The sequence below is a fragment of the Malania oleifera genome, chromosome 12 (assembly GCF_029873635.1).
Source record: "Malania oleifera isolate guangnan ecotype guangnan chromosome 12, ASM2987363v1, whole genome shotgun sequence".
Lineage (NCBI taxonomy): Eukaryota > Viridiplantae > Streptophyta > Magnoliopsida > Santalales > Ximeniaceae > Malania > Malania oleifera.
This window is the reverse complement of record NC_080428.1, coordinates 85838261-85861449: the sequence shown is the minus strand read 5'-3', so window position 1 is coordinate 85861449 and position 23189 is coordinate 85838261. Positions and strand designations below refer to the sequence as shown.

Here is a 23189-nt window from a genome sequence, read left to right as displayed (position 1 = left end):
CATATTACATTTCAAAGTTTGCATGAAAGACTTCAGAAGAGTTCTATCTTCTGTAGAATATCGTCAAGTCAACCATCATTTTGATTGGTAAATTCAGCATTCATTTGGATCATTACATACATACAGCAGTTCCACTTCCCCTCCATTACATTGCTGCTTTTGTCTCAGTGTTTTAAAGCTTGTTCCAAGGAATTTTCTGGCATAGTCTAAGACTTGTGTTGGTCAAGTCATCCAAACAATTCTGTTGGTAATTTTAGTATTTGTGTTTGAATCCTTGCTATATTGCTGGAAATCTGAAATTCCATATTTGATAAGCCCTTTGAATCCATAGATTGCAATATTGATACTTGCTAGTTTAAAATCAATTGTGGGAATATTGCTTGCTAACAATAGAACTTAAATTCTTGAAATTTTGAATAACATATTTGTTGCATATAATTTGATTTCTTTATGAAAGAAATCTTGGGACTTATTTTCTAGACAACATCATACACTGTTTAAAAATTCAACAACATGTGAGCTATAGCATGATTTATGATGTTTATGTTCAGATATTTGAATTCTTAATTTAAAGTGTATTGAGTGTATGTGCTTGTGTGAGGGTTGAAACCATAGGACTAGGCCACCCTCTCCCGTCCTACATCAGAGGGGAAAAAGCAGACATCCTACTATAAATGTTACATTGAGATGAGAGGAGGCATGATCACCAATGGGAGTCCGTGGCAGTTCTGTGAGAGGGGGTATGTTGCCCTTAGGTGGCTGTGGCTATGGCACTGTAGGCATTATTTGAGAGGAGAGGAACTCTTTTGTTATAATTCTTCAATCCCTAACTCCTCCAATCCTAATGACATTAACTCCGCATCTCTTTGAATAAACGAGCTCTTTTTTGACGAAATTATAAATCATGAAAATTCCACTTATTTTATGAGTATAAGTTATATGACACATATATAATTAACACACATATACATAAATATATATAAAATATAAATTTTTAAAACTATGAAAAGCTCGACTCAATTGGATAATTGTGCTATTCAAAGTTGAATTCAGCTAAAAAGGCAAGCCAAGATTGACTAGCTTATGAGTAGGCTTGATTTGCATACCCCTATTTAGAAGAGCATCTATGATTATTTAGAATAGCTTTTGTGAATTTAGTTTTAGATAAGTTTTAATTAGATGCAAAGGAATGTGGCTAATAATGATAAAGGTAATAACTTGTAAAAAAATGATTGATATTGTTACTAACTGCAAACCTATGAAATTGAGTAAGGTGTAAAATTGCAAAGTGAAGGTTTAAGGTATCAAAAAATATGTTTTGAGTGAAAATATGTAGAACCTAACAAATCATTATGGATAGCTTACTAGTACCCATTATCTGGTTATAGTCAAAAGATTCCACATTTCCTCAGGAAAGAAGGACTGCAAAGTTGCTCCAAGTGAGACTCAAATTAGTATTCTAAGGTGGAATTTTCTTTGAATAATGGTAGTTTCACTTGGATGGCTAGTGGGGACAAGCAAGCATTGACTCGTATTGATAGATTTTTCTTTACTTATACTTGGGAAGATTTTTTTTCCTAATATTGTGCAAGACTTGTTAGTTAGCCCTATCTCTGATCATTGCCCAACTCTAATCTTATTTAGTGGGGACCGAGACCTTTTAGGTTTGAGAACATGTGGCTTTCTCACCCTTCTTTTTGTGATAGTATTGGAACTTAGTGGAAGAGTGTTCTGTTCAGAGGTGGGACCATGGGAGGGTTTTAAGCTTATGAGGAAGTTGAATTTTGTCAAATGTAAGCTTAAGAGATGGCCGAAAGAAGTGTTTGTGGATATTAAGGAGGGAAAAGACAATGTTTTGAAAGAGATTAGTAGTTTGGGTAGATTGGAGGAGTGTGGCTTCTTGGGGAGGAAGCTAGAAAGAAAAGAGTTTGCTTGAATAAAGATCTTAAGGTGCTTTTATTGAGGGAAGAGATGAGTTGGCGGCAAAAGTTGATGATCAGTTGGGTTGGAGAGGGGGATTGTAATTCTAGGTTTTTTCATAGGGTGGCCAACTAGAGGGGAAAAAGTCGTATTGAGGAGTTAGAGGTAGAGGTGAGGAGGGTGACGACAGATAATAAACAAATTAGGAAGGAATCACTAATTTTTTTTAGGTTTGTATACTGACAAGTGCAGGAATAGATCAATGGTTGGTCGTTAGATTGGGGTCCTATTGGGATGAGGAAGTTAAGTGATTGGAGAGGCCTTTTAATTTGGAGGAATTTAGAAGGGTAGTGTTTGATATGGACAGATATCACTAGGTCCATATGGTTTTATGATGGCTTCCTTTCAGGATAGATGGGAGTAGTGCAACAAGACATAATGAAGTTTTTTGAGGAGTTTCAAGGGGGAGGAGTGGTGTGTAAGATCATCAACTCTACTTTTATTACTTTTGTCTCGAAAGAAGATAGGTCTAGGAGGGTGAAGGATTTTAGGCCTATTAGTTCCATTACTGGTGTTTATAAGGTGCTTTCTAAGGTTCTTTTTGAGGAGGTTGAGAGAGGTGTTTGGGGGATGTGGTGTCTTTGGCTGAATCTGCTTTTATGAAAGCTAGAGAAATCATATATGTAGTTTTGGTAGCAAATGAGGTGGTAGAGTATGCAAGGAGAAGAGGCAAAAAGAGAGTAATTTTTAATTGGATTTTGCAAAAGCATATGACATGGTCAATTGGGGTTCTTTAGAGAAATTTATGCAGAAGAAAAGTTTTGGGAATCTTTGGCACAACTAGATAAGAGGGTCTTAGGTCTGCTAATATGTCTGTGATTGTTAATGGGAGCCTAGGCCCTAGAGATTGGTTTGGTGTTTCAAGAGGGTCAAGGCAGGGAGACCCTTTATGTCCCATTTCTTATTTTGTTTGGTTGTTGATTTTTTTAATAGGATGATTTCTTGTGGCCAGGGCTTGGGGTTTTTAGTGGCTTGCCTATAAGAGGGGAGGGGGTGGAGGTGTCTCATCTTCAGTTTGTGGACGATACTATGTTGTTCCTTGAGAATAATGCTTTAAAATTCCAGAAGGTTCTAACTTTGCTTAGAATCTTTGAGAAGATCTTTGGGCTGAAGATAAATCTGTCTAATGGTGGTATATCTGATACTAATTTGAATAGTAGGGAGCATCAGATTTTTAAATCTTTCGCAGTTGTTAGTCTTTGGCTTGGCCTTGGTCTTGTCTTGATCTTCTTTAGTAGGTAACCTTTTGTTGGATGTATTTTGGGATCAGTGATTGAGAGAGTGAGGAAAAGATTAGAGGGGTGAAAGAGGGCTTGTTTTTTGCTAGGGCGTTTGACTCACTCTCGTTAGTGCCTCTTTTAACTAAAATTCCTATTTATTTTCTATCCCTTTTCAAAACTCCCTCTAGGGTGGCTTGGAAGTTGGAGAAGATTATGAAAGATTTCCTGTGGTCGGGTATTGGTGAGAACAAGAGGGACCATGTAGTTAGTTGGGATGTTGTTAAGAGGCTTAAGTTAGAGAGGGGGTTTGGGGTTTGGTAATTCCTAAGATGGAAAGGGTTATTGCAGTTTCCCTGTGGTCGGGTATTGGCGAGAATAAGAGGGACCATGTAGTTTGTTGGGATGTTGTTAAGAGGCTTAAGTTAGGGAGGGGGTTTGGTAATTCCTTAGATGGAAATGGTTATTGCAGTTTCCCTTAGAATCTAATTCCCTATGGCACAAGGTAATAAAGAGCAAATATAGAATACATAAGAATAGAAGGGATTACAGAGGGAGTGGTAATGCCACTCATGCGAGTCCTTGGAAGTTTGTTTCCCAGGTTGCTAGTCTTTTCTTTCCTCTTACACATTTTTACTCATTTTAAAGCAAGCATTGGGGATAAAATTCAAATCTGAAGGACATTTGGGTTGTTGATTTTTTGTTGGAGCTGTTGATGTCATGTCTGTTTAGACTTTCTACTGTTCACAATGCATCAACTTTAGCACTCTCTTTCTTGGGATTTTCATTTATTTAAAAGTCTCAATGAAAGAGAGGTTGGTGAGTTAGCTCTTTTACTTGGTCTGCTGGATTCTTTTGTGCCAAATTCGTGAGGGATGCAAGGCTTTGGAATGGGGAGGCTACCGGATCTTTCTCTTCAAAATCCTTCTTTTCCAATCCCATAAAATCCACAAATCCTAGCCCTTTGCCTTCACACAAAGCTGTTTGAAAAACAAATATTCCTTTTAAAATCCAGAATTTATTTTGGACTTTAATTCTTAACAAGATCAACACAAATAATATGCTATAAAAAAGCAGGCCTTACAAAGCCCTTTGTCCTGACATTTGTATGCTATGCAATGAGTCGACTATTAGTCATTTGTTCATTCGCTGCAGGGTAGCAAGATGCATGTGGAAGAATTTGTTTTTGTACCTAAGCAAGGTTTGAGTAATTGGGTGTCTCCAGCTACAATTCAGGATTTTTTGAAGGTGAACTTTTGGGGTTTGGGAAAGGAGGAGAGAAAGGATATATAGGGACTTCTGTTTATACAATCTTGCGGTTGCTTTGGCTGTAAAGGATTGCTAGAGCTTTTAAAGATCAAAAGGGCTTCTCCAAGATTGCTTTGGGATAGTTATTTTTCTTGCTTCTTTTTGGGCTCATTCTTTTGGGGTTTTGGTGGGTCTTCTGTCCGATATTCAAAGGAATTGGAAGGCTGCTTTGATGTAATTTGTTTCTTTTGTGCTTTTGTCTTGGGGGATTTCTTATCATCATTTCATTGTAATTATGTTTTCTTTTCAATAGACTTGTTATAATTATCTTTTAAAAAAATTTCTTTTAACCTGGTGAATAGGTTTAGTAATATCATGGTTAGGTGTATGGTAGGAAGGAGTGGGGATTTAAGTGGATCCAGATTGTTGGAGTTCTTGCCATTATCTGGACAAGGGGTTCTTACAGCTTCAGGGCAATGGTTAGGAGAAATTTTTATGATCTATGGTGGATTTGAGGCAGTAGATGGGGATTCTGTTTCTGGTTCACATGAACTGATGAATTCTGACTCTATTATTAGCTGGACGGGATCATGGTATGTGGTTGTCTGTTTAGTACCTTATTGTGTATTGGCTGGGTTCTAATACACAATCAAATCATTGGGTAGGCCTTTGAGTTTCTTATTTTTCTTCATTCTTGTGTTTTTGGTTATATTATCCTCTTAACATAGTGTTAACCGCAGCCATAGTTGTTAAATTGTGAAATGGAAAGCTTATTTTCTGAACAGTGAGTTGAATTCACTGTTGGATGAGGTTGAATACGAGGATGGATTGGCTGTAACGAATTTAAAGTATCTTATTGAATATATGGATGTATGTAGTTGCAGCCAATTAAAATAGCTTTATGATGGGGATCAACATGCACCTCGAGTATCTTTCGCGGATATTGTGACATGTGGGTGACCATCCCGAAGTCCACCATTAGATGTGAACTTTATTTGCAGCAATTGAAGCTTCTCTTGGAAGCTAGCTTGAAAAGAGGATGACAACTTGCAAGTCAAAGAGTCTTGGTTTTTTAAGAAGCATGACAACTTGCAAGTCAAAGAGTCTTGTTTTTTAAGGAATCTTTTATTTCATTTTAAGTTCCTAGACTCCATTGTCATAATTATTCTAGTTCATAGGCACCTATTTCTTATGACAAACTATTTCCTAGGAACCTCATTGCTTATGTTTTAAATGTTTTATTTTATTTTTGTATTTTCTTTAATCTCTTAAGAAGCCATGTGCAAGTCATGTGCATGCTCATGTAAGGCTATAAATATGCCATCACTTGTATTGTAAAAGGGATCTTTGCATTATCAATTAAAAAGGAAGCCTTTGCTTAAACTTGTGAATCTTGTTCCTCTCCTTGTGAGTGAATAGTGTGAGGCTACATTCCGTCTCCCCGGAGATTAGGTGGTGAGAGACCACGACAACATCAATGTCATCATCAACACTACACGCCCACTCCTCTTTCATAGCTCACAGCCATAACCTTCCTCAAGCTTCATTCTTGCCTCAAGATTTCAAGGATCAACAAGCTTGTTCGTGGTGATATCGAGTATTCGTGTGTCTTGATGTTTGTTATTCCGAACCTTTTGTGATGTAGGACCGGAAAGGGTGGCCTATGTCCTATGGTTCAACCCTCACAAGCACATGCATTCGAAATACTTTAAATTAAAAATTAGATTAACAAACATAAACACAATAAATCAGAGGACATTTCACATGTTGGCAAATTTTTAAACGGTGTATGATGCTGTCCAAAATTTAGTCCCAATTGGTTCTTTCACAAAGGCATTAAGTTAGATGAACAAGGATGTTATTTCAATATTTCAAGAATAAAATTCTAAGTTTAGCACAGCAATATTCCACAATTGATTTCAAGCTAGCAAGCTGAAATACTGAAGTCTATGGATGCAAAGGCTTATCAAATATGAAATTTCAGAAATTGAAGATAGGGCTTTAGCAAGATTTAGTAAAGGTTTAAACAGATACTGATTCACCAAGAGTTTCAATGGATGCTAGACGTTGCCCAACACGCAGCTGGATCACACCGTAGGTCCTTGGATCAAGCTTTGAAACACTGGGACGAACGCAGCAATGTAATGGAGGGGAAGTGGCCGTGTGGATGCATTGGAGGATAGTTAGAACTCGTCTGAATTTCTTCGTGCACACTTTGAAATATGGATATGTATGCAGCAAATGAAATGATGGATTGGTGGCCTTGGGGTGTAACTTGGTGATGGCCGTGCGGGTGATGGAGGGAAGTCGTGAAAGTGGGATAGGGATGGAGTTGCTGGATAGAATAGTGGTCTCTCACCACCCGATCTCTGAGAACGACAGAGTCTCTCACTACACAATCACTAGGATTGGACAAAGCTTAACAAACTTCACAAAGGAAAAACCTTTTTAATTCAATTACAATACTTCTCTCTACATAGTTCTTACAATGAAGGGGTATATATAAGCTAGCATGGGGAGACAAGATTAGCTAGCATAGGGGACACTAACAATTAACACTAACAATTCCCATACAAGCATGGGAGACAAAGAAAATAAATAAAACAACTTACAAGACATAATAAATACTAAGCACAACTTACTAACACTCCAACTTACTAGACACAATAAATGCTAATACAAGTTACAACACACACAACTTACTAAGACATACACATGCAAGCAAGCAGGTTGTCTTGCAAGATTAAAAATTAAATATAAAACAAAAGTCAAAGGGAGACCCAATTCCGCGTGGACCCAATGAAGTAGTTTGGGGCCCACATAGGTCTTGAACTCGGACTTGCTTCGACACCTTTACTCGGATCTTTCTCACATTGAAAAGTCTTCAAAACAAGTCTTCAAATAATCCATTCAAAATCTACAAACAATTATGAACCAATGTGGACATTGGGAGGTCGTTCACGTGTCATCATGTCGGCAAAGGAAATGTAGACATTAGGAGGTCGTCCACGTGTCACCAAATCAGAAAAAGAGATACGTAAGGCATGCCGATCCCCATCATTTTGGTAAGCTTGTTTCAATTCCTTGTTTGTGACCATCTAAAACAGCCCCTAAAGGTACCTTGTAAGCCTACCTTGTAAGCCTTGAAACTCTACCCAATCCCTTGATTGAAAAACCTTGTTCATTCTTTTTGAATCTTCCTAGATTTTCAACATGAACATGCTTGTTAGTACCATGCTCAGGGATATTTGATTTGTACGTTAGGACTTGTGATCTAAGACTTCTAATATAACATATTTTAAAGTGAACTTGATTGCTTGAATGAAATGATCAACTAAGGGCTTTAAAACCAAATCATATATGTTTTCAAAATCTCAACAACTTGTGGTCATTAGAATATGTTTGTAATGTTAATGCTTGGTTATTTCAATTCTTTCCATAGATTGTGATATTGTGTGTGCTCTATAAATAGGGTCAACCGTAGGACTAGGGCTACTTAGAACTGTCCTACATCACTTTTAAGGTTTGGGTGCCCTCTTAATTTTATTTATTTATTTACTTTTTGATCAGCAAAGAGATATTTATTATTAAAAAAGGGCTCAGGCATCAAGGGATGCTTGTCATGCCTCGAACCCACAAATGAGCCCCAGGTGTGATTTTAGTAACTTAACCCGTCTCTGTATCATTTAAAACATACATGATACTACACTGAATGAGGGTTTGACCCCGTGGGGTACATGTAAACCCTATACACAATCACATACATATCCATACACATCAAATACGCAGCGGAAATATTCTTTTCTAATACATACAACGTACCATACCAACGTACTCTATGTATATACCAGAGTCAGTCTATGCTCCAAAATGCAGTACATACCTCGGGTGTTTACAAAATCCAACAATGACAACCTGGTTACAAAATCCGTACTTACACGAGTACTCTACGAAGCTAATCGACACCCATGCTCCCAAACGCTAGGATGCTAGTTTTGGCTACCCGAAGGGCCTGAAAAACATTTGTATATTCGGGGTGAGACACTTCTCAGTAAGGAAGAAAGCAGGTTATATTAGTGTGTGACATACAAGTGTTATTTCGACATAAGACATAACACGATATAGTTTTAGTATTTTCACAATCTAGTTCCAGTACATACGATACCAAACATATGTTTAGTGTCGTCACACTCATGCACCCGATATCCTGCAATAACCAAAGCCTTACAGCGATATTATGCTAATACGGTGTCCACTCACACCCATCGGTGACCAACCGGAACAAACAGGTGATATTTCACACCCTCGAATATAGAGTCGGACACTCTCGCCCATGGTAATTAGCCGAGACATGGCGTCAGCGTACGGTAAATAGCCGCCCCTAGTTGTTTTACAAAACCTGGAACAATTTTGGAACTCATGTTCCTATACTCATCAGCGTACGGTAATTAGCCCCCCTAGCTGTTTTACAAAACTTGGAACAATTTACATACAACAGTTTATTCCACACTTATTTGAGCATACACAAATCATATCGTTTTTAGTTTGAGAATACAATTTAATATAAATATAGGTACGGTTATCTCAATACTACAATTTTATACAATATACGATTTTCCAACAGAAATAGAAATGATACTCGAAACCCCCAATTTTTCCCAAAATTGTAACCCGAAAATCCCGCATTTTCATTCGATAGATTTTTCCAAATAAGTAATCAAAACATACGTACAATCGTAAGCTATATGTTTACCGATTCCGATTTCAAAAATAGTTGATATAAACATAATCCCCTTACCTTTTCCCGAATACCAAGATACAAACTCTAGGCTCCAAAACTACGAACCGAATTCCCAAACCTAAAATCCAAGAACTATACTTTACTATAATTCTTACTACTGCATATATACCGAAACAAAACTGAAATCGGACCCTTACCTTAGTTTTGGGTCAAAATCCAAAAATCCTCGAAACAAAATTTCGATCCGCTAAAAATGTAGAGATTCCTCCCTTGATTCACGCAGTAACATCGGATCTTTGAATCAAGCGACGAACAGCAAAGAATCGAAAAGAGAAGGAGAGATTCCGCCAGTGTGAGAGAGAGAGAGAGAGAGAGAGAGAGAGAGAGAGAGAGTTTTAGCTTTCTTAGCAACTAAGCAATGAAGGAGGATATTTATAGCCCCTTTGACTTGGCCAACCTCGTCGATGAAACGGTGCCTTCGTCGACGAATCATCCACACATTTCGTCGACGAACTGGTTCCTTCAGCGACGAACCCTATTTCAATATTTTATAACTCGTTCGGTATCTCTTCGTCGACGAGATTCTGAATTTTGGCGACGAAGAGCATAAGGGCCTTCGTCGATGAGAACAATGGCTTCGTTGACGATGCCTATAAAATTTACCTTTTTACCCATTTTGTTATTTATTTAATCTACATATCTCGGGTCGGGTTTTTACAACCTCCTCTCCTTACAAAAATTTCATCCTCAAAATTTGTAATCTCTCTTTTACCAACTCAACTACATACCCGACTCTAGGAAGAGCCGACGGCCACCCACATAGCAGCCCCGTCCCAAATACATACATACCCTCACTTATGGCGAAGGAATACCGTGGTTACATACATGCCATCTCGGGAGTCACAATATTACAAAACTCTCCAGAGACTAACCACACATTATTACTATGATAACAGAATACTACATACATATCAAAAACTACTACTTAGAACAACTGTAGATATTTCCGACATATTTTCGTCTCTAACTCCCAAGAAGCTTCCTCAATCGCGTGATTCCGCCACAATACCTTCACTAACGGTATCTTCTTGGTACGGAGTTTCTGAACTTTATTGTCTAGAATTTGAATGGGTATCTCCTCATACGCCAAAGCATCCCCAATTTCTAAAGATTTGTAACTAATCACATGCAACAGATTCGGCATGTACCTCCTCAACATGGATACGTGAAACACATCATGGATCCTCAAGAGCGTTGGGGGTAGTGCAATCTCGTAGGCCACTGGACCCACTCGTTCTAGTACCTCGAATGATTCGATGTACGTCGGGCTCAACTTGCCCTTCTTCCCGAACCTCATCACTCCTTTCATCGGAGCGATTCTTAGGAATATCTTACCCTCAACCTCGAATTCCAACTCACGACGGCGAACATCCGCATAACTTTTCTGCCGACTCTGAGCTGATTTAATCCTATCCCTGATCAATCTGACATTCTCAGAAGCTTGCTGTATGAGTTTGGGCCCCAATACCTGCCGTTCACCGACCTCATCCCAATACAGAGGAGATTGACACCTCCGACCATACAATGCCTTGAATGGTGCCATCTCGATATTAGCTTGGAAGCTGTTGTTATAGGCAAACTCCACTAATGGTAGAAATTGAATCTAACTACCACCGAAGTGTAATACACAAGCTCGTAACATATCCTCCAAGATCTGTATTGTCCTCTCTGACTGTCCATTAGTCTAAGGGTAGAATGTTGTACTGAAAATAAGTTTCGTCCCCAGTGCTTCCTGTAAGCTCTTCCAGAATCGTGAAGTGAATCTCGGGTCTCGATCTGAATCAGTGGAAACCGGTACTCCGTGCATTCTTACTATCTCCTGCACGTACAAATCTGCTAACCTATTCAAAGAGTAGCTAACCTTCATCGGTATAAAGTGAGCAGATTTAGTCAATTTGTCTACGATTACCCAGATGACATTCTGTCCATGTAGTGCTGGTGGCAACCTGGTGACAAAGTCAATGGAGATGTGCTCCCATTTCCACTCCGGAATACTTAATGGCTGCAACGGTCCTGTCGGTCTCTAATGTTCAGCTTTTACCTACTGACACATTAGACATTGTTCCACGAACCGGACAATCTCCCGTTTCATGCCACTCCACCAGAAGGACTTGCACAAATCCCGATACATCTTCGTACTACCCGGATGTACCGTATACAAAGAACAATGCGCCTCTTCTAGGATTGTCCTCTTTATCCCCTCGTCAGTTGGAATACATAGTCTGTTTCCAAACATCAATACACCTCTCTCGGAGATGTTAAAATCTGCAGCTAACCCTTGCTGCACTTTCTCTATAATCTCGATTAACTCCGCATCATTAGCCTGTGCGGCTTTAATCCTCTCAAATAACGTCGGCTGGATCACCAAGCTAGCAATGAAAGCCTAGTGATTACCATCCACCAATTTTGCGCCAAGACTCTCTAGGTCCTGTCTGATATGATGCTGACCTATTACTGCAAATACGGATGCATGCTCTGACTTCCGACTCAACGCATCAGCTACCACGTCAGCTTTCCACGGGTGATAGCTAATAATGTAATCGTAGTCCTTGATCAGTTCCAACCACCTTCTCTGCCTCATGTTCAACTCCTTTTGTGTGAAAAAGTATTTGAAACTCTTGTTATCCGTGAAGATCTCACACTGTTCGCCGTACAAATAGTGTTTCTAGATCTTCAACGCATATACTACTGCCGCCAACTCCAGATCGTGCATGGGTTAATTCTTCTCGTACTCCTTGAGTTGTCGAGAAGCATAAGCAATTACTTTCTCCTGTTGCATCAGCACACATCCCAAACCCTTCAGCGATGCGTTGCTATAAATCACAAAACCACCATCCTTAGATGGGATGGTTAAAATCGGAGCACTGATCAGTCGGTATTTCAACTCTTGGAAACTCTGCGCGCACTCATCGGTCCATTCAAATCTCACACCCTTCCTCGTCAACCGTGTCAGAGGGCCAGATAACTTAGAGAATCCCTCCATGAACCGCAGGTAATACCTAGCCAGTCCTAGGAAACTCCGATCATCCTGCACACTCTTCGGTTTCACCCAGTCAACCACTGCTTCTATCTTACCAGGGTTAACTGAGATACCACCCTTCGACAACATGGCCTAGAAACGTGACCTGATTTAGTCAGAATTCGCATTTCTTTAGCTTAACATACAACTTCTCTCGTAGAACCTGAAGTACCAACCTTATATGTTTTCCGTGCTCTTCCGAACTCTTAGAATATACCAGAATATCGTTGATGAACACCACTACAAACTGATCCAGGTATTCATGGAAAACCCAGTTCATTAGGTCCATAAATACCGTCGGAGCGTTAGTTAACCCAAATGGCATGACCAGAAACTTGTAGTGACCGTATTAGGTTCGGAAAGCAGTTTTCGTAACATCCTTCGTCCTAACTTTCACCTGATGATACCTTGACCGTAGATCGATCTTCGAAAAGACTTGCGTTCCCTGCAGCTTGTCAAACATATCATCTATATGAGGCAACGAGTATCGGTTCTTCACTGTTACCTTGTTGATCTCGCAGTAGTCAATGCACATTCGCATCGATCCATCCTTCTTCTTCATGAACAATACTGAAGCTCCCCAGGGCGAAACACTAGGTCTGATAAAGCCCTTGTCTAGTAGTTCTTGCAACTGCTCCTTCAACTCTCTAAATTCAGTTAGAGCCATTCGGTATGGAGCTTTAGAAATCGGTGCCTTACTTGACAGCAACTCAATAGCGAACTCCACCTCTCGATCAGGAGGTAAACCGAGTAAGTCATTCGGAAATACATCCGAAAATTCGTTAACCACTCGGATATCTTCAAGTTTCAAATCATCCTGAGGTGGTTCCTTCACGCAAGCTTGGTACCCCTGACAACCCTCCAAGAGTAACCTTCTCGCCTGTATAGCTAATAGAATCTGTGGCGTCGATCGCACACATGATCCCACAAACTCATATTCCTACTCTACAGGAGGTTTGAACACTACTACCTTCCTATGATAATCAATCACCGCATAACTAGAGAATAATTAATCCATCCCCAGTATGACGTCAAATCCACACATGTCGTAGACTACTAGGTTCTCCGGTAGCAGCCTTCCCTGAATAACCACTGGGCAGTTCACCAACATTCTACTACAGATCGTTACACTCCCAGTCGGTGTAGCCACAGACAACCACTCATCGATAACTTAGGTTTCAACCTCACATAGTTTCACAAAACTAGCAGATATAAACGAATGGGTTGCTCCCAAATCAAATAAAACAACAGGTCTATTCGAAAGCAATAACATGGTACCTATCACCACGTTTCCCATATGTTCTGCATCTGTCAGAGTAAGAGAGTACACTCTCGCCGGAGTCGTGTTTGCCTGATAATTTCCCCGAGGCATCTGATTACTTCCACGGTTCTGGCTCTGTGCAGGCATATCACTCCTCTGTGCCTGACAGTTTTGGGATATGTGGCCCAGTTTGCCACAGTTGTAGCAGTTATCCCAAAACAGCTGGAATTCACCATCGTGCCATTTACGACACTTGGTGCATGGTGCGGAGGATGGATCCCCCTAAGAACTTTGCCGTTCGGTATTCTGGTGATAACCTGAACTATAGTTCTTCTTCTTCTTCCACTGTCCCTGTCGAGGACCAGTCTGAGAACCAGAAGATATTGGCCTCTTCCTCTGTTCCTATACCACCTCATCCCCCTGGAGGTCAGCCTCGACTATGGTGGCTTTATCCATTAGAACAAAAAACTTTCGAATCTGTAGCATACCCACAAGCCTGTGGATGTCTTGCCTTAGACTCTTCTCAAACCTCCGAGTCTTCTCATACTTGTTCGAGATCAAATACGACGCGAAACGAGATAGCTCAATATATTTGGCAGCATATCTCTACACTGCCAGGGTTCTCTGAGTCAGGCTCGAGAACTCATCAGCCTTCGGGTCACGAGTGGAAGCCGGGAAGTATCTCTCGAAAAATACCTCCTTGAAACAGTTCCAAGTCATACTAGATGGATCAACTCTCTGCTTCTCAAGCAAACTCACAGTCGTCCACCATCTTTCCGCTTCTCCTGCCAGTTGAAAGGTAGAATAGAGAACCTTTTGCTGATCAGTGCAATGCAGAATTTCCAATATCTTCTCAGTCTTCTGCACCCAGTTCTCTGCTACTATCGGATCGGGTCCTCCCATAAACGTCGGAGAGTGCATGTGGGTGAACCTCTCTATAGTACAACTCGTAGTAGTAGGAGAATGCTCACGTCTCCTAACACTCCGCTCGATCTCCCACATAACCTGCCTTGTCAAACCTTGAGGCACAGAAGGAGACTCATCACTCGCAGTCCCCTCGGAACCACTATTCAAGTTGTTATCCTTGGGTTCCATTCTGCAAATAGGATAAGAATCGGTTAGAATTCCTATATCATACACAATTAACACAATCATTAAAAGCTAATCATGTCAACTACTACTCTCATAGGTCCAGGTCTGTCCTACCATAACGACACGAAACCATCAATGGTTTGCCGTGATTTAACTGAAATCGTCATTTTAGGAAAAACACAGAACACCGCCAATGAGTCCCTGTCTAGCAACAAAACAACCCTCGACCTATTCTACCCATTTCCTACATCCTATACTCTGGTATGTACACATAACTACGCCTAATCAAGTCTACAAGACCTAACAATATGGTTAGCTCTGATACTAAGCTGTCACACCCCGAACCCGCAAATGAGCCCTAGGTGTGATTTTAGTAACTTAACCTGTCTCTGTATCATTTAAAACATACATGATACTAGACTGAATGAGGGTCTGATCCCGTGGGGTACACGTAAACCCTATATACAATCACATACATATCCATACACATCAAATACATGGCGGAAATATATTCTTTTTAATACATACAACGTACCATAGTAGAGTCTATACATGACTAGAGTCTATGTTCCAAAATGCAGTACATACCTCGGGTGTTTATAAAACCCAACAATGATAATCCGATTACAAAATCCGTACTTATACAAGTACTCTACGTAGCTAACTGACACCCACACTCCCGAATGCTAGGATGCTAGTTTCGGCTTCCCGAAGGACCTGAAAAATATTTGAATATTCGGGGTGATACACTTCTCAATAAGGAAGAAAGCATGTTATATCAGTGTGTGGCATACAAGTCTTATTTCGACATAAAACATAACACGATACAGTTCCAGTATTTTCACAATCCAGTTCTAGTACATACGATACCAAACATACGGTCAGTGTCGTCACACTCAAGCACCCGATATCCTGTAATAACCGAAGCCTCACAGTGATATCATACTAATACGATGTTCACTCACATCCATCGGTGACCAGCCGGAACAAACATGCGATATTTCACACCCTCGGATATAGAGCCGGACACTCTCGCCCACAGTAATTAACCGAGAAATGGCGTTAGCGTACGGTAATTAGTCGCCCCTAGCTGTTTGACAAAACTTGGAACAATTTTGGAATTCATGTTCTTATATTCATTAGCGTACGGTAATTAGCTGTCCCTAGTTGTTTTACAAAACCTGAAACATTTTACATACAAGAGTTTATTCCACACTTATTTGAGTATACACAAATCATATTATTTTTAGTTCGAGAATACAGTTTAATACAAATACATGTACGGTCATCTCAATACTACAGTTTATACAATATACGATTTTTCAATAGAAATAGAGATGATACCCAAAACCCCCAATTTTTCCCAAAACTGTAACCCGAAAATCCCGCATTTTCACCCGATAGATTTTCCCAAATAAGTAACCAAAACATACATACAATTGTAAATTACATGTTTACCGATTCCGATTTAAAAAATAACTGATATAAACAGAATCCTCCTTCCTTTTCCCGAATACCAAGATATGAACTCCATGGCTCCAAAACTACGAACCGAGTTCCCAAAACCTAAACATCCAAGAACTATACTTCACTATAATTCTTACTACTACATATATGCCGAAACAAAACTGAAATCGGACCGTTACCTCGGTTTTGGGTTAAAACCCGAAAATCCTCGAAACGAACTTTTGATCTGCTAAAAACGTAGAGATTCCTCCCCTGATCCACGCAGTAATGTCGGATCGTTGAATCAAGCGATGAACAGCGAAGAATCGAAGAGAGAAGGAGAGATTCCGCTGGTTCTAGAGAGAGAGAGAGAGAGAGAGAGAGAGAGAGAGAGAGAGAGAGAGTTTTAGCTTTCTTAGCAACTAAGCAATAAAAGAGGATATTTATAGCCCCTTTGACCTGGCCAACCTTGTTGACGAAACGGCGCCTTAGTCGACAAATCATCCACACATTTCGTCGACGAACCAGTTCCTTCGGCAACGAACCCTATTCCGATATTTTACAATTCGTTTGGTATCTCTTCGTCGACGAGACTCTGAATTTTGGCGACGAAGAGCATAAAGGCCTTCGTCGACGAGAACAATGGCTTCGTCAACGAAGCCTGCAAAATTTTTCTTTTTACCCTTTTGTTATTTATTCAATCTACGTATCTCGGGTCGGGTTCTTACAATGCCGGTCAAGTAAAATGAAAGCAAATATGACTGTTGCTGCAACACATCAAGGAAAATCAAGGATTACATTAATGTCCCTCCCAGGCAGCCTATTTTGCCCAATGGAGATCATAGATATCCAATTGTCCATTACAGCCTGCAAAGATGAAACTGTTCCATCAAAAGCCCTTCTATTCCTTTCCTTCCAAAGCAACAATAAAATAGCAAGGGCAATCGGGGAAAGAAGCCATCCTTTTGACGTTATTGGAGCAGATCCTTTCCAAGCCCAAAACTCACCCTCTACTGAAGCTGCGGTGACCGCTTCTGTTTGACAATAAGGAACATGAGGCGAATCATGATTTGGGTTGTACTGATAAGGTTTGCTTCCTGTAAAACTTATGAAATTCAGGAAGGTATTAATGACATGGCAGAATGAAGGATTCAGGTATGGAAGATGTTTGGGTGAAAACAAAAAGTTGTAAAATCCAATTGATCATCATTTATTAGGACTCATTTTGTTTGTAGCAGTCAAAAGGATTCTACATTTCATCATGACGGAAAGAAGCAAACTTGATCGAAGTGAGACTCGCTAATTTGATACGGAAGGTTCTTTCAATCTGTTGAATAATTTAGTAATATGGTTAGATGTAGATTAGAACGAAGTAGTGTGGCAGTTTCTATTTAGAACTTACTGAAGTTTTTATTTTTTATAAATTCCAAAATTTATACTTTTAGTGAAAGGAAAGAAATTACTTTATGTTAATTTTAAAGAAATTGAGATTCCTACTTGTAAAGGCAGTTGTATGGATGGTTATATTGTTTAATTTATTACCAAATTCAGTTGGAAGAACTAAAATAATGATAATTATATAGTTTTGTGATTGGCTGGGATGGCTTATTATATACAATTGGCGTGGGTTGTGGTGCAGTGTTATTTGTCAAATCTTTGTTTGGGTTAATTCTTATTTTTCCTCATTCTTGTGTTTAATGACTAATGTCATCTGCTTAACTAAGGCTTGACTTCAAATAATTGGGTGGTTAGCCCCTGCATCATTTTGCATATTTGTTTTAAAATGCTTGACCTTTATATATGCTAATGTATTGTTAACACAGACATTCTGAAATTTGTTATTACAGAGTTCAAATTTGAAATTATGAAAAATGCCTCCACATTTTTTTTTTCAGAATGAAGCTGTCCTGAAGGCATGTGCTGAGGCTCCACCTTTGAAAACTTCAGCCACCAGTAGTGATTCCACTGGGGAAAAAGACAACAAGAGCAGCCAATGAGTAAGAACTGTAGGAGCCTGTATGGAGTAATTGATGATTCCTGATTTTCAACTTCCATAATTTTGTTACTTGTTAATACACTCATTGTTTATTGTGAAATAGCATAGTGACTTCCCAGCTGCAGGACAAGGTTCTATTGTAATCTTGTATCATCTTGGCAACTCTCCTCTGAAATTCCGTTGGGAGTATGAAATTATTATAAAATTTTTGCCTGTTGATGATGCTTCTATAAAACTACATATCACTTTCTCTAGCTGCCCAGCTCATGTTTGGGCTTCCAGGCCAACCATACCACCGATAAACAGGCATTTCCTGACATGTACTTGAGCACCATTCTAGATGCTGGGAGAAAATGCCACTTGAAGAGTGTTGGTAATTTCTCGTTGTTTGGGCTTTCGCCCTCTGAGTTATCTCTGGTTCATAGAATGTTTCGTTTCCTAGGAATATAATGGACGAAAGATGAGAATGTAATGACAATTGTATACGGCTGAATTATCTAGAAAAAAAAGTCCGTTGTTCAAAAGCTTATGTTAGTGTATCCTAGCATAGAATAGAATGGTAATAGACATTCTCATAATGAAATTTGGAAATAGCCATTGCTTATTTATTGTTTTTGGGTCCTAGCATAAAATAGGATGCTAATAGACATTTTCATAATGAATTAGGAAATAGTGTTTTTGCTTCTTTACTGTTTCGGTTCGGAATAGCTTTTGCATTGTCATTTGCTTTGTGATGATCGACTTTCTTTTTTTTTTGGGGAAAGAGATGCCCCTACGCAAACCCAAAAAGTGGTAATGTTGAAGATACTTTTGCTATATCTGATTAAAGGGATTTTTCTGCGAGGGATTCTAAACCCTAAACCCCTAGCCATGCTTCTCACAGGACTAGCTGAATGTCCATAATTTTAAAGAACATAGGAATAGAACATAATTTTTGGTTTTCTAAGGATAGTTTGTCTATTGCATATATGGAGGGAAAATACTGAGATTAAATCTTTAGAAGATCGTGTTGGTGGCATTTCGTTGTTAAGGGGTCCCCCCTAGTTGAATAGGTTATGGAAGTCTTTATGAGGATTATTGGCCCTTTGATGTACTCTTGTACAGGATTATGCTGAATTATTTGAAGCAGCGAAGTGGTCCATTTTGCTATTGACGAAACGCATTTTGGCTAGAAAAAATTGAAAAGTACCTCGCCATAGGGTCCCCCCCAAGAACACAGGATTGATACTGACACTGAAGAAAATCAGAATGGAACTTTGGTATCCCCTTTTGCAAAATTGTCACCATAATTCATAGAATTTAAGGTTAATTTCTCTGCCCCACCTTGTTCTGGAATCTGATTATTTGACACGGAACCCATGCATGATGCTTGCAATTTGGTGCATCTAGAATTCTGCCCACTACAAATTGCTGATCTCTTCACTTGTAATACACAGCTTATGGATTCAAAAATTTTGACTATTAAGTTGATGGGCGCACTGCGCTTTCATCAAAAGAAAAAGTAAACCCGTTAATTTCTTGCACCCTGGGGTTCACGTTAACCAAAATATGGAGAAATTATTAGGTTAGACTTTCAAACTCATATTTCAGTTTAGATGACAAATTACGTGTTGGGGTTGTTTTTGAGTGTGAAAAATCAGTTTAATGAAATTTGCGCATTGTAAATCTTTACCTAATTTATTGTTGCATGTAAGTTTTTGTCTAATTGTTGATGAGCTCAGCAGTGCATGGGCGATGGGGGCAGTCTCTTGGATGGTTGGACAGGCAAGAGACTGCACTGTTAAAGGTTGCGTATGGGTTAGGTACAGCTGAATTTGTCCCAATTTTGGGTTGGAGTTGAGGGTTGTGGTTCCCCTTTTGAAGGGCAACTTGCCCTTAAACATCTTCCAACTTATTTGTTCTTCCGTATATGATGCTTAAATGAAAAGCACCAGTAATTTTTTTGTTTTTTAGTCTGCTACTGTCCACTCTCTCATAAACAAATAAGCAATATATGGTAATTAACAGCTTCTCATTGTTAGTACTTGGCAAGTTCCCGGGACGTCTTAATTTTCTGTATTTAGTGAAATTTTGCGTTCCAAACATGAATTTGAAATAAATGAAATAGAAAATGCTTCAGCACACCTGGTAGCAGGAGGGCAGAGGAGACGTGGACTTGTCCTATGATTATGGTTTTGTGATATATGAGATTACTCGAATGAATAAAATTTTTATCAAGTTTATTGAAATTCGCACATTCAAGTTTATTAGTGAATTAAAGGACAAATGGTTATTCAATGTGTCCATAATATAAATTTGTATCAAATTAAGTTGTGGATAAGTTCAATTTCTCATTTCACATAAAAAAAAAGTAAAATTTTTTTCTTCAATTAATTAACCGAATTAACTAAAAATTTTTAGTTTAAAAAACTCATTAATGAAACCGATGGAAATTCCATATTTAACCGAACTCAAAATTAACCGAACTGAATTTTGGTTAATTGGTTAACCGATTTAATATTTTAATATATATAAATATAATATATATAATATTAAAAAAATAAATAAAATTTTAGTATATATATATACTATATATAGAATAATTTTATATATAATATATAATTATTTATTATTAATTTATACTATTCAGTTAACTGAATTAATTGAACCCAAAAATTGAAACGAAAACCTAAAGTCGAAATTCAATGAAAATGAAAATCGAACTGAATCGAATAAATTTTTAATCAAATCGAACGGGTCGAATTTACTCTATTAATTTGGTTTTAGCCTAATTATGCTGACCCCTAATTTTTTATAAGGTGAATTTCTGCATTAAGAATATATATAGCTTTGTTCACTAATTAATGCTAGAAAAATAATTTAAAAATTCTATTACTAATTTGCGCCTCCCACGAGTCCCACGGGTATTAAATACGGCGAAAGCAATAGACACAACAGTAACTCCACCGTGTGAAACTCTCACGCCGTGATTCTTTTAAATGCCAAAATCGGACGGTCGAGGAAGACGCGGAGTGGGACCGCAGGGGGTAGTTTTGTAATTGGACCAAATATGATGTTATTAAAAACGGAGACGTCCTTGTTGCATAAACACCAAGCAACCCCTCAAAATTTAAAATTTTTGGAACTAGTCAACCCACCCAGTCATGATAAATACATGACATTCCCTTCATGGAAGGCAATTTCCATGTAAAGTGTCCAAAATGCCCTTTCCTTCTAGGAACTGCCCTTCAATCTGTATGACAATTCATGGCGCCTTGCTTTTAATATTTTAAGTAATTATTAGACTACTACATCATCAATGGTATGAGCGATTATTTCAGACTAAATTTTATTTTATTTTATTTTTCTTCTATTTTGTACATATCCATATATTGAAACAAGAAAAATTCGATCAATAAGAGTCAGTGGCGAGATTACGAGATTACGTCAGTCTTAAAATGAAAATATTTTTTTCAAATAAAGTATTGTTTTATATTTTATTATAAATTAATAATAAAATGAGAAAAAACTCTCACTCTACGACCATCAAATTAATTATGCGGCTCCGGTAGTGTTATAAAAAAAAAAAGAAAATATAAGTTTGCTCACAGTATGCAGGATAGGTAGGGCAAGGCGCCCTTGCTTTTATGGGGTGGCATTGACCTAATCAGGTGAGGCTACAAAAAGATGTACCCTGTGGTCTACCGTGACGGGCTGCCCCTGCCCCACGTGATTTGTCAAATTACCGGATGCCCAAGTCAGCAATCCCCCTCTCTCCCCTTCTCTCTGTCTCTCTCATATGAAATATAAATAGAAAGGGTGACGTGAAGAACTCCAACAGCCCACGGATGATGAAAAAGATGATGATGATGGTGATAAAGATTCTAAACCTCTTATCACAAGAAACTCTGGTCGGCATTTTTTTCCTTATCCTAAAGCTTTCTTTGTCTAATTTTGTTTCTCCCTTCTTGCTCTGCCCCTTCACAGCTTTGTTTACACCTTTAATCTTCCCTATTTATTTATTGATTAATCATTGTTAATCGATTCTGCATGATGAATGCCTATGCTGTTCTTTGCACAGCTTAAGCATAAATTAGTGCTATTTTTTTTTTAAAAAAAAATTTCATGTTTAGTTGAAGATAATAATGTTGTAATTGGGATTATGGACTTTAGATTTTAGTTTTAAATTTTTGTAAATTTATACTAATTTAAAATAATATTTTATACTAATTTACACTAGATTAATATAATTTTTCGTCATGTTTTGCTCAAATTTAAATTCAAAATGCCAACTCAAAACACCCAAATATAGGGTAAAAATGAAAGATTAAAATGTGTAATGAAATATTTTTCTACATTTTGATCATGCCGAAGATATGCCTGTGAACCAAATTTTACATTATTATAATTTTACATATATAAATTAAAATTAATATGCTAATTGATACTTATTGTAATGACCCGAATTAAAAATGGAATTTAAATGATAAAAGAAAGGGGAATGGAAACAAAAATAAAGAAGGAAGCTGCCAAACTTCATCGACGAACACAAGGTTTCGTCGATGAAGGCTTTAAGAATTTCGTCGACGAACATAGGGCCTCGTCGACGAGAAAATACCGAGAGGGGAGTTTTAAGCCGACTGAATTTCGTCGATGAAGATTGGGCTCGTCGACGAATTCCGCTGTCTATATATATGAAAAATCCGATTTTTATTCATTTGCAAGCTTCCTACTCACTCTCTCTCTCTCTCTTCGATTTTGGGTTAGTTTTATGCCGGATCGAAGATCTGAGGCTACCACGACGCTTCTGGCGAAGTTTCCTACAAGTTTGCTAGAGCGGATTGTTGGGGAAAAGAAGTTGGAAAACATCCCGGAGTTGAGGTAAGACTTTTTAAGCCAAATTAGACTTTATGGTAGTTATAGAAATTGACATATGCATGAAAATACTGATGTTTAATATTGAGAGTTTTGAGTTTCAGGGTACTTATCAGGTAGTCATACGGGGGTTAGCCTAGGATATTTTGGAGGCTTTCTCAGTAGTTAGGTAAGGGAATAAATTAAATCATTTATTTTCCACGCAATTTGTTATTGATTATAAGTAAATTTATTTTCAGAAAAGCAAATGTTATATTTGTATATTATAGATGAAA

At 38.4% G+C, this 23189-nt stretch overlaps 1 protein-coding gene across 1 annotated transcript in view; it reads left to right on the top strand.

The window, feature by feature from the left end:
- The window catches only part of LOC131144830 (uncharacterized), a 39203-nt gene extending 20908 nt beyond the window's left edge, over positions 1–18295 (top strand). The window contains exon 3 of the mRNA XM_058093717.1: positions 17960–18295. Within this exon, the coding sequence (XP_057949700.1) occupies positions 17960–18061 (102 nt within the window). The 3' untranslated portion in view covers positions 18062–18295. The remainder of the gene's footprint in view (positions 1–17959) is intronic.
- Positions 18296–23189: the final 4894 nt, after the last annotated feature.